This window comes from Rhinolophus ferrumequinum, chromosome 9 (assembly GCF_004115265.2).
Source record: "Rhinolophus ferrumequinum isolate MPI-CBG mRhiFer1 chromosome 9, mRhiFer1_v1.p, whole genome shotgun sequence".
Lineage (NCBI taxonomy): Eukaryota > Metazoa > Chordata > Mammalia > Chiroptera > Rhinolophidae > Rhinolophus > Rhinolophus ferrumequinum.
The window spans coordinates 45,125,541-45,138,586 of NC_046292.1; the positions used below are offsets into that span (position 1 = coordinate 45,125,541).

The 13,046-nt window shown below is 34.5% G+C and overlaps 1 protein-coding gene across 4 annotated transcripts in view; it reads left to right on the forward strand.

The window, feature by feature from the left end:
* Positions 1 to 13,046, forward strand: part of PATJ (PATJ crumbs cell polarity complex component) — a 296,757-nt gene that overhangs the window by 11,897 nt on the left and 271,814 nt on the right. For all 4 annotated transcript variants that reach the window (XM_033115510.1, XM_033115513.1, XM_033115512.1 and 1 more), the window contains exons 4-7: positions 1,281 to 1,475; positions 2,782 to 2,921; positions 7,464 to 7,659; positions 9,616 to 9,744. In XM_033115510.1, coding sequence (XP_032971401.1) covers positions 1,281 to 1,475; positions 2,782 to 2,921; positions 7,464 to 7,659; positions 9,616 to 9,744 — 660 coding nt within the window. The remainder of the gene's footprint in view (positions 1 to 1,280; positions 1,476 to 2,781; positions 2,922 to 7,463; positions 7,660 to 9,615; positions 9,745 to 13,046) is intronic.

Below are 13,046 nucleotides of genomic sequence, written 5' to 3' on the forward strand. Positions count from 1 at the left end.
CTTGAATAATAGCTATCGTATAGATTAAATTTGGGCAGAATTTTAGATGTAATTGTAGATAAAGTAGCAGAATTGTTAAGTGAAAATTAACAGAATTTGGGGAAAAAAAGTGTTTTCTGCTGATAAACCAAAATGCCTTCCTGTAAATATTTCAGTGAGGGATTTTTAAATAACTAATTAAGGATTAAACTTTGCACATATGTCTTTCTGTGAATTTCTTTCCCTAAATCAGAATTTATACCATAATTTTAGCACTCCGTATATTGAAGGTCAGCTTTTTGTACTCCATGGTCATGGGATGAGTCCATATCATAACAGTGAATATTATTGGTAACAGTAGAAATTGGGAAAGGTCACACAAATATATAGCTCTTACTGGACTCACAGTGGACTTAACCAACCATTCCATCATTAACAATCTTTTATATTTATGTAGTTTGCAGTTGTAGTATACATAAACATATTTTATCCATTCAACTCTAAAATTCCTGTGATTTTTTTCATAGCGTTTTTATGAGTTGATTTTTTTCTATGAGGTCCTGTTGACATTTGTTCTTGATGCTACCTTTATTCAACTGTGTTGACACACATATCAGCCAATGACATTTAAAAAATTAACCTCTATTTTCCTGTGTTCCCCATAATTACAGAATTCTCCTCCACCTGTTTTCTTTTTTAACTGTTTCAGTGGCTCTGTGACTCATTTGCTACTAATCTTGGGCAAGCTACTTAACCCCTGTATGCCTTAGTTTCCATGCTCACAAAATGGAATAATAATATCTCATAGGGCTGTTGCAAGGATTAAATGAGGTAACATGTAAGAGTTTTGGTATAGTACTTTGTTCATAGCAAGCACTCAATACGTTCTGTTATTGTTATTTTTGTTATGTACTACCTGCAAATCTTTTGTGGCTCCACATGGAAATGTACAGATAAATGCAAAAGGACTCAGTGTCTTACATGCATGTTTATATGACTGAATGTATCTGTGTATGTGAAATGCAATGAACTGTTGTACATGCTATAAACTTGAGGGAATGGTAGAAGGCAGGAAACAAGAACAAATTTTTAAGTTGTTAAAACATTTTGTGTAATACTAAATAAAATTTATAGCCTTATAAATACACAGATTCATGTATCTATTCCTAATTTTTTCATAAGTATGTATTTAACATGGGCATTACACATGTGATGGGTAAAATATAGTATTTAGTAAATAGAAATATGTCACTTCTTTTCTATAGGTTTCTGTTGATGATTCTTTTTTTTTTCCTCAACAGCTCAGCCATATACCTTCAGATTGTTCAGCCAACTTTGATTTTTCTAGGAAAGGTTTATTAGTGTTCACGGATGGTGCCATTATTAACGGGAATGCCCAGAGGTCCTCTAATAACTTGACTGCATCTGGGTCACCTCCTTGGAGCCCTAACTTGGGAAATGAAGACTTTAACTCCGTCATTCAACAGATGGCTCAGGTAAAGTTATATCTTGTCATGGGGCTATTTAGCTTTATTTCTCCTATTATAGGTTAAAAAAGAAACCTACAGTCACCCTTTTTGCCTTAAAATGTGTTACTATGAGTTTTGTTTGCTTGTGTTTTTATACTATTAGGAGGAATTGGTACTATTTTCTACTCTGTGTGTTGACAATCTATTGGCTTAAAATTATATAGGGAAAACATCTGTGTGTGGTGGGGAGAGTTTTTAGACAGTGACTCCAATTTGATACATCTCTACACTTGTAAGGGAAGAGAGTCTTATGGTTTTGATCATGGGAGGAAAATTCATATGTATATAGATAATGAAACACCTTTGAAACTATTTTTAATTTTATATTAAAGCAATTAATGGGACTAAGAACTAATATAATTCGGAAAATCTAGGGAAACATTTTAAAGAATAATCCAGTATTATCCCGTTATCCCTAATACTTATTAAAAATTAAATAATAGACGATTATATTTTAGGATATGTTTTCTGTTTTACACTTCACCATTTAATAAGAGTCTTAACAAATGGAATTTCAGTTTGAAAGTTAAAAAGAATCTGTTTAAAGTGTGATAGTTAAATAATATTCCATACCTAATTCCTTTTTTTGACTTTATAGCTCTTTCACCTTAATTTGACTAAATAATTTTATGTGATGCTTTTGTGAATTGATTATATTTGTGAAGTTCTCATGTTGTAAATGTAATTATTAACTAAAGCAATAACATATTTCTTTGTCACAGGTAAAAGCCATTTGAGTGGTGGCCTTTCCATAATCTTTTGAATTAACCTGTTAAAATAGAATATTAATTCATCACAACAGAATTAAAAATAAAAATGCAGGTGGTACTGACTTAGGCTAAACATTAGCGTATTTTTGATATATCTAATTTGCTTTCCTCATTTAAAAATATATTTTGTGTTAAGAGAACTTAGAGTAATTCAGTGTAAAAAATAATTTAAAATTTACTGTGGGAAAGGGCATTGGAATTTTTATCCACCTTGGGATTCATTTCATAATGTGAATGAAGTGTGAATATAGCTCTTCTGTTCCCTGAGGTTGCAGAACATTACACATTCCCTCTTATGTCCTACTGAAAAGAATCAAAGGAGAGGATTTCCAGGAGCAATTTATTACCGAAGTGCTAAGTTTATTTGGTTTTATAGAGATGACTTACGAGAAGCTGTTTTTGTGCTATTCATAAAATGGCAGTTTCAGTTCTTCGGAAAGGGTTTGTAGGTTAAATGTAGTTCATTGACTTTTATTATTATTTTTTAAAATCTCCTTTTTCAGGGCCGGCAAATTGAATATATAGATATAGAACGGCCTTCAACTGGAGGGCTTGGATTCAGTGTGGTGGCTCTTAAAAGTCCAAATCTGGGAGAAGTTCATATCTTCGTGAAGGAAGTTCAGCCAGGGAGTATAGCGGCCAGGTAAGAAAGATGTTGATTTTGTGTTTTGCTAATGTTTTTCTGACAATCCTGAGAACATTATATTAATGAGAATAAGAAACTAGTAATAAAAACAGTAACCATAGCACCTGACACTTACTTTCCTTCTCCTAGGCATTTGTCAGGCCTTTTACCCCGAAAACAAGACCAGGTCTTATATTAATTTTTGCTCCATAAGATGTATTAGGTCTTATGTTCAGGGATGTCATCCTGGAAGATAATGCTAGGGCTTATTTTCCCGTTAGGTCTTATTTAGGGGGAAACATGGTAGTATCATTATTCCGTTTTATAGATGAGAAAAATGAGTTCAGTGGTCACTGAGCTATTAATGCTGGAACCATGATGTGATTCAAAGACTGACAGCAAAGTTAGAGCTCTTTCTACTCCACCACACTCTCACAGTTGAACATGATAGTTTAACTACGGTCTGACCAATAAGATAGGAATATTGAAATTCACATTCTGCATACTATATTGGTTATTAAACCTCAGATTATAGCAACATTTTTGGTATCACTCTATTATTTTATCATAGATTTATCATATCACTCTATTACGTATTGTCAGTTCAAAGCCCCTTCAAGTCCATGTGATTCCTCCCTATTGCACTTGTACCTTTGTTTTATTTTTTTAAAGGGGTATGTGCAAGCCTTATATTTTATCTCTAGTTGATTTCAGGTTTTTAGTTTATTATTTATTTAACAAGCACACTATTCATTACATTGCTTCCAACTGTTAGAATAATAGCAACCGTAGCAATACTATTATTAAAAAAAGATTCAGTCAATAATATATTTTTTATTTCACAATTCTCTATTCATGGGGGATCAATTCTAGTCTCCCCAACTGAAAATTCAGAAATATGGCATTTCCATGACTTTGTATCTCTGTTCTGCCATCTAATGCAGGATTTCTTCAAATATGTTTTGAGAAACCATAGCAGTAGTCAGGTATCTTTGAGAAATTCTATCCTGTTCTTGGAGGTTGGACATACACAGTTAGGGTAAACATATAATTTGTTATCCAAGTTGAGATAGTTTTTGGAGTGAGAGGGTGTGCTGTTAGTAATGACACTGAGACAGCAGGTATAAATTTGGATTATTCTGACAAACCTAGACAATCCAGGGTAAACCCAGACTTAGGGACATTAGTTTTCTTAAGGTTATGAAGTTCCTTGACAAAAAAACTATTTAACTTTGATTGGCCCAACTCTTTAAACATCTTATTACTATCTTATTATTGAGATACAATTCACAGAACACAAATGTCACCATTGTAAAGAGTATAGTTCAGTAGTTTTTAGTGTACTTTCAGTGTTGTGTAACCTTTTTGTGCTCAATCCTCATCTCTTAGTTACACTGTGCTTATAGTCTGTAATTACAAATTCAGATGAGTGCATCCAAACAGAGGAGTTTGATATTTGAGTGTGTGACGTAAAGAACCTTGACTGAGGCTAAGAAGTCAGGTGGCTTCCCAGAAGCAGTGGTGCTTTAAGGGTAATTTGAGAGGGGATAGTAGGGTCTGCCGAGAGCAGAAGGTGTCAGGGAGAGGATGGGACTCGCTTGACCAGTAGCCCTGTGGAGAGATGAAACACAGCTCATATCCTTGGAATGTGGCTGATACTATCTGATGTGGGAGCTTAGTGCAAGACAGTTCAAGAAAGGGCTAGAGACAGGTAGGTGCCAGCCATGTAGAACCTTCTAGATCATTATTAAATGGTCTTTATGATCAGTTCTTTCTTCTCAGGACTTTCTCCATAGAACTGTGTTATTTTAGGAGCTTTCCTAAGACTTGTTGGCTCTGAAAATCATGGAAACCCATTATTTCTGAATATTGCAATGGAGAGGCAAGAACTGGTTTCCCCTTGAATGGAAAGTGTGAATTCAGTTACAGAGAGAGAGAGAGAGAGAGAGAGAGAAGTATAGTAGTATAGAGAGTTAAATTATAAATAATAGTAGAAAAACTAATTTTTAACTTTTTAGAGTATATCAAAATCATATTTTCCAAGAGACTTCTCCTCTGTAGATTGTTTATCTTGGGTTGAGTTTATATTCCCTGAGCAGATATTAACTGGAAAGAAACGAGGTGTTGAGGTATCTTGAATTCTACTGGGTAAGGGGAAAGTTAGATTAAAATAGATTGATTTCCAGAAAATAGAAAATCTGAGTGTGAGTAAATTAAGGACCAGTTTATACAAAATGAGTTGCATGAGGGATGAAAAATCAAGAATAATTTGTTCGTTGGGGATTAAGCAATTTTCCTTAGTGAACAAGCTGTGAAGAAATTAGAGAAAAGAAGACTTTGGAGATGGGAAAATGGGCGTGATTCCTGGATGTTGTCCTGTAGTGATCACATTTAAAAATAAACGTTTCTTTAGGACTAGGGAAAAGTTCACAAGCAACATTCTCAATTTAAATATATATATATTTCAAAATTATGAAAATCATTGTGGAAGTAATACATACATATAATAGAAAAATAAAAAATATCATAATACAATAATCAATCTCGTCCCCCCCAAAAAAAAACTTCTTGGACTTTGACCACCCTGAGACAACTAAGAAAAACATTAGAATATTTTCTTTTTATAAAGACAAAGTCATAGTGTATATACAATTTTATATCTCATTCTTATCTCTTAGTATAACATAAGCATTTCCTAATATTAACAAAAGGATGTATAAGCAACATTGTTAATGGTAGATCTATTGTGAGAACCACCCACAATTTTGGCATCAAAAATTGATATACCCAACTTGTTCGTTCCAAAGAAGAATCTAAAAGGTACCAGTCCCTCGCCTCAGAAAACTTAAAATGTCATAAAAAAGGAGTTAACTAGCTCTGTTGATAATATACTTAATGTAAATGAATATTCAGTGAATGATAAAGGAGTGGTTCAGAGCACCATGATATCGAGGCAAATGAGAGGGAAGGAGTGAAAGGAGGAGACACTCAGCTGGATCTCTGTGGGTGAACTGAATTTGGCTGAGCAGAGTGGCAGGGCATTAGAGATGGAGGAAACCATTTACACGATGGCAGGAAATGCCAGACATGTTTGAGAGAGAAAGAGGAGACCAGAATAGTTGGAAAAGGGGTTTATGTAGGGAGGAAGCCAAGTTGGAGTACTTTGGGACTAAACATAGAGGTCTTTGAATACCAACCAAGTTTACACTGTGTCCTAGATGTCGGAAATTACCAAATTCTGGTCTTTGCCCAAGTTTTGCTGAAGCTGGTGTGACCGGAGAAAAATAAGGGAAATATAGTGGAATTTTCAGAATTCAAATTTGTGAATTAGAATTAATTCTCTGTTCTGAAGTAAATCTCTTACCAGGGAGATTTTTGTACTTTGAAGGTTAAAAATGTTCTTTTATGATATAATCATGTCAAGGGTTAGTTTTCTTTCCTTTGGCTCTCTTCTTATTGGTCAATAAACATAGATAATTATTATGTATTTTTGAGTTGGCAAATACCAGCACAAGAGCACAAGAGAGTCTAGAAAAATAAACCTTGAGAGATTTTGCAAGTTACGTCATAGGTATTACATAATGATCTCAACTGGAGGGTTGACTTTGGTAAGGAAAGGTGGAGATGGGTAGATGCAAGAGAGAGAAAGAAGGATAAGGAAGCATTGTGGTAATAATGAGGAAACAGAAAGAGGAGGAGTGGTGGTTGGGGGATAATAAAGTCAAACACAATAAACCAGAACAGAGTAAATCCTGGGATATCCCTTTAACTTAAGAAGTTAGAGAGGATGCTTCAGATTCAGACTACTTAGATAAGATGCTAAGCTTGTCTAACATCAATTTCTGGCCTGTAAAATTTAAGTACTTCAGTAGGTGATTGTGAGGATTAGATAATACACGGAAAGCATTTAGCCCAGTACCTGGCCCATAATAAATGCTCAGTAAACATTGACTATAATAGTGTTTTTTTTAAAAAAAGAGATTTTGCTCAATTTTTTTTATAGTCCTTTTTACTTCGGTTAGCAGTTGGGACATTCGTGCTTAGAGAAGAGAGAAGGGCTCAGATACAGATTTGGAAGTAATCTTTATGGATTTTCAAGGAGGGTTTGGCTTCTATTGACATGTTAGTATTATACAATGGGGACATGGTGAATCTGCTGGAGAAGAGGTCATGGTGAATCTCAGTGAGGTATATGTTGAAGTCAGAGAGAAGGGGTTCAGGAGTACAAGGTTCATGTAGTTAATGGCGGCAGTATGTCCATACTTGCAAAACCTTGGCCATGGGGCCCTATACATTGTTTTTGCTTATTTTTCTAGCCAAATTTTAAAATGTGTGTGTGTGTGTATGTTTAGAGATGTGCTACTTAATTGGTTAATTAGCTAGTAAGTGCTTTGATAAAAAGCACTCTAAAGGGGTCTGTCATATAATTAAATAATTATTTGGCTAAATGTACTAAGTGAAGTAGTACCATTAAAAACAACAACAACTGTTTAACTTGAATAATAGGTTTTCAAAAATCAGGCTATTTTATCACTTAAAATTTTCTTTTATTTCACCAAGGGATCAAAGGTTAAAGGAAAATGACCAAATATTGGCTATTAATCACACGCCACTGGATCAGAACATTTCCCATCAGCAAGCAATTGCGTTATTACAACAAACCTCTGGATCTTTGAGTCTGGTTGTGGCCAGGGAACCAGTCCACACAACAAGCAATACTTCTACCAGCCTAACCAGTACCATTCTGCCTGAAACAGTGAGTTGCAAATTTGGAACAATATTTAATTTTGAATTACAGCATTGATTTTAAGACATTTAGAAGGTGTCATTTGACTTGTCATGTTAATAGTTTAAAAAAGATGATCATATCTCCAAATGCAGTGTTAGCATATTAAACAAGATATTTCATGGAGGGTTTTTTTTTTTTTTTTAATGTTCTGTGATTCTCCTCATTTAAGATTATTACTTGAAATAAAGGGCAGATTGTAATATTAGGTATTGTTTATTTGGTGATGGAAAGAATCTTGTGCTCCTTCCTGATGTAGCCAGTTAATTAATTAAGCTGAGAGTTTTTATTAGAGATTTACTATTGAGTATCTTAAGATTGGGTTATTTATTTCAAAAGCATTATTTTTGTAAATTATATTGGGTGGTTATGACTAGATTATTGATACTGCAAAATTATAGAAGTTTTTCTTTTTTTCATGGAAGGATATATGCACAACAGTTCAAAAGAATAAAAATATATGTCTCTTTTGGGAATCTTTAAACTTGCTTAATAACATTTTACAGATTTTGGCCTGCATCTTCAGAATGCAAGCTAATAAATCTTATTTTCTTATAACACTAAGTGCTAGCTGATTTATTTAATTTTCATTCATTGGAACAAAATAAAAAATAGACTGTCTGGGTACAGTACAAGGTCACAACACAAATTAATGTATAGCCATTTTCCCTGTTGCAATTAGTAATATTTATACAGCACAATTTACATAATAAATAGAATGAACGAAGTGGGAAATTGCTTAGCATAGTGATTAAAAACAAGGGCTCTGGAGTCAGGCTAAAGTGGGTTCAAGTCCAGTTCTCCACTTCTTGGTTGTGTCATACGGGGCAGATTCCTTGACCTCTCCATGGCTCAGTTTCTTCATCTGTTACTTGGAACTAGTAATGGCGTCCACTTCACAGAAATGTTGTAAGGATTAAATGAGAATGCCTGTGAAAAGCTAAGCACAGTGCCTGGTGCAGAGTAAACACTTTGTGAATATTAGCTACTATTAAGTTAGGCATAGCGGAAACTAGGTATTGTTTCAGACATAAATTTATTAAATATTACCAATATTCCTGGTTATTTTAACATTGTATCATGGCTTTCCAATTTAGTACTTAGAAAAACTAAGTAATAAGTATGATCTTGAGATGGGAGCACTTTCTTCTGCAGTTGGATTATGTGAATTTAATGCACATTTCTGATAGAAGCCTGCTGTTTAGAGGAAAAATGTCATCTCTTTGTCTGATTTATGTAATCCTATTGCTAATATCTTCAGTTGAGCCTACCTTTCTTCTCCCTCATAAGCATCTCCTAAATTAGTCTCATTGACTCCTGTCCTTCTCACTATTTCATACTTCACCTTGCTCTGAGATTAATCTTCCTAAGCCACTGCTTTGTTCCTGTCATTCCCTCTTCTACAACTTTCAATTATTCCCACTCGCTTATCCAGCTTTGCTCTTACGTTTCCCTTTTGCTTGAATGTATTTTTTCCTCTGTAGTGCAATTAAAATACCACCTTTATTTGAAGCTTTCCATAATTCTTGATTGGATTTGACTTGTCTGCACCCCCTCCCCGCAATCTTTATAATATTTTGTGATTCTACTCAGATAAACACATATTCATTGGTTCCTACTATGTGCTGGGCACTGTGCTAGATACTGGGTGTAGACTGGGAAATGAGACGTGTTTCAGTCCTCTTAGAGCTGCAGTGTCTTATGATCCAATATTCTGTCTTGTATTTTAATTATGTTTTAGTTTATCTCTCTATTGGATTATAAAATCCTCGAGGGCAGGGATCATATGATCATCTTTACATATCTCTTAGCCTCTAGAAAGTTGTCTTGATTAATTGTATGATTGTTCAATTTGTTGTGTAATTACTGTACTGGGAAGTTAAGAATCTGTGTGTTTTACTAACACTTTGGCTCTTTAATTTGTAGGTTCGTTGGGGCCATATTGAAGATGTTGAGCTCATTAATGATGGCTCTGGATTAGGTTTTGGAATAGTTGGAGGAAAATCAAGTGGTGTGGTTGTGAGGACTATAGTTCCGGGAGGATTAGCAGATCGAGTAAGTTGATCTTCCTTTTTTTATTTTGGTTTTATGCAGTTTAAATTGTATGGCTCAAAATGTAATTTTATAATCTAGGTTACTAGGATATTTGATTTCTAAGTATAACTAAAATTGTTTTTCTTCATAAGTGTTCATGTACATTTACTCTGCTTTATTTTAAAGAGTTCCTAAATCAACATTTTTGGAGAATTTTTTTCCTGTGATTAACGGTTTTCTTGATTCCATTAGAGGACAGTATTTTTTGTTAAAAAGAGTCGTTAATGGGTATTGCATTTCAAGTATCTGGATTATTCTCTCCCTGTGTATTTTTGAAGGGCCTAACAGTTAAAATCACAGGGTACAGTGATTATAAGCAGTTGTCCCAATATGGTAAATTTCACTTGAATTTAAAGTTTCTGACATTACAAATCAAATGATTACACTTCATTAATTAGCAGTGTTTAAACTGAAAGTGGGCCATTTAAAAACTTATCAACTGTTTCTGCTTAATTTTACATTGAAGAAAATATTAAATATTACATTTAAGTTTTAGAAATTTTTTTAGAAATTTGATTATGTAGCCACTTAATGAGCCCATATTATGTAGAATGTCCATGATAATCAGAATAATACACACATTTTGCTAGTTATGTCCAGGTACATAAGCATTTATCTCTTCTACTAAACAGAAGTAAAATTAAACTTGCTGTGCAAATACAGCTTTAAGGCAAGTCCGTCAGCTCCCCATTTCTAATGAAGATTGCTTCACCTTATGCAAATTGTGGAGCTACTGATGTTCCTATTATCCTTTCAGCGTTCAAATGTTTTTTGGTTTTTTTTAATTTTTTTTTTTTTAATCTTTTTTTATTGGGGAAGGGGAACAGGACTCCACCGGGGAACAGTGTGCACTTCCAGGACATTCCTCCAAGTCAAGTTGTCCTTTCAGTCTTAGTTGTGGAGGGCGCAGCTCAGCCCCAGGTCCAGCTACCGTGGCTAGTTGCAGGGGGCAGGGGGCTCAGCCCACCATCCCTTGTGGGAGTTGAACCGGCAACCCTGTGGTTGAAATGACGCACTCCAACCAACTCAGCCATCTGGGAGCTCAGCGGCAGCTCAGCTCAAGGTGCCGTGTTCAATCTTAGTTGCAGGGGGCGCTGCCCACCATCCCTTGTGGGACTCGAGGAACCGAACTGGCAACCTTGTGGTTGAGAGCCCACTGGCCCATGCGGGAACCGAACCGGCAGCCTTCTGAGTTAGGAGGACGGAGCTCCAACTGCCTGAGCCACCGGGCCGGCCCTAAATGTATTTTTTTAGAGCAGAGGCTCTCAGAGTTCTATCTATGGGCCTCTGGAGGGTCCGAATCTCTTGCAGGGGATCTAAAAGATCAAAGCAACTGTTATAATAATACTAAGATGTTATCAGCCCTTTCATCATGTTAATATTTTCACCGATGATGCAAAATCAGTGGTAGACTAAAATTACTGGTGCCTCAGTGTGAAACAGGGCAATGGCATCAAACGCTATTAGTAGTCATTGTATTCCTCTTTGTCATATGCTTGCAACAAAAAAGAAAAAAATGCCAGTTTTACTTAAGAATGTACAGTAAGAATGATTAATTTTAGTACATTTTGACCTTGAAGTGCATGTCTTTTTAATATTAAGTGACAAAATGGGATGTAGCACACAACACTTCTGCCATATACTCAAGTATGGTGGTTGTCTTCGGGAAAAAACATCTGTGAGACAAACTGGTCACTTTTTTTATATGGAACAGCCTTTCAATTTTAAACATTTATTTTATTTTTTACTCTTATTGAAAAAAATTTTGAGGCATATTTGAGAAATAACATTGTATTAGTTTCAGGTGTACAAAATAATATTCCGATGTTTGTATATATTGCAGAAAGATACCACAGTAAGTCTAGTTAACAACCATTACCACACATAGTTACAAAATTCTTTTTTTGTAATGAGAACTTTTAAGATTTACTCTTAGCAGCTTTCAAATATACTATACAATATCGGTAACTATCGTCACCATGCTGGACATTACACCCCCAGGACTTATTTTATAGCTGGAAATTTGTACCTTCTGATCCCCTTCACCCACTTCACTCACCTCTGGAAACCAATCCAGAACAATATGTTTATTTTTGAAAGAATATCTGACAGAAAATGATTATAATTATTCATACTTGAGTATTTGGTACACATTTTCTTGAAAATGAATGGACTGAGCCTGTTATTTCAAGGAAAATGACAGCATTTGTTGGCAATGATAAAATTTGAACTTTCAAGCAAAAAGTGAGAATTTTGGAAAATTTGTGTTTTACTATGAACTTGACTTTTTATAATATTTAAAGACTTCTGATTAGATTGTTGGTGATATTAATATATATTTTTTATATTATGTAATGTAATATGTCAGTATTTGGAAGATCTGCATAACTCTGTGAATCAATATTTTCTGAAGACCAATGTGTGATATGACAAAATAATGTACAGGTAAAATATCCATTCAAAATTCAAGGTAGGTCAATAAATTTTAATGAAACAGTGTCTGAAAGCTTGTTGATGTAGTTTCAGATTCCACATTGCAACTGTTCTTTAGGAAACCACTACTTGTCAAGTTTTGGTGTGTTATCAAAGAAGAATGGGCTGAAAAGTCCCATTTTCTTTCATTTTCCAACTGTATGTCTGATTGAAGCTAGATTTTTAAAAAATATATACTTCAATCAAAACAACATATTGCAACATACTGAATGCTGAAACAGGTATGAAAATCCAGCTGCCTGCTTTTAAGCCAGACATTAAAGAGATTTGCAAAAATATTTTAAAGTACCACTACTCTTACCTTTTTTGTTTTAGAAAATACAGCTCTTTTAAAATAAAAATATATAATTCAACATACATAAATATTTTTATATGTTGACATATTATATGCTAAATATTTTTTAAAATTTTCAGTGTTATTCCTAATTCAGTAGATATCAATAAACATATCAGGAGAACCACATAAACAAAAGCTCTTTGAGATTCTGCGTACCTTTTAAGGTATAATTGACATAAAAAATTGCACATATATAACGTGCACAATTTAATAAATTTTGACACATATGTACTGGCAAATCTGAAATCTGTGGGGCAGGCCAGCAGTCTGGAAATACAGGCAAGAGTTGCTATTTCAGTCTGAACTCTGAAATCTGTAGGGCAAGTTGGCAGGATTTCTGTTACAGTCTCGAGGCAGAATTCCTTCTTCTCCAGGAAACCTCAGTTTTTGTTCTTCCAATGATTAGATGAAGCCCACGCACATTATTGAGGGC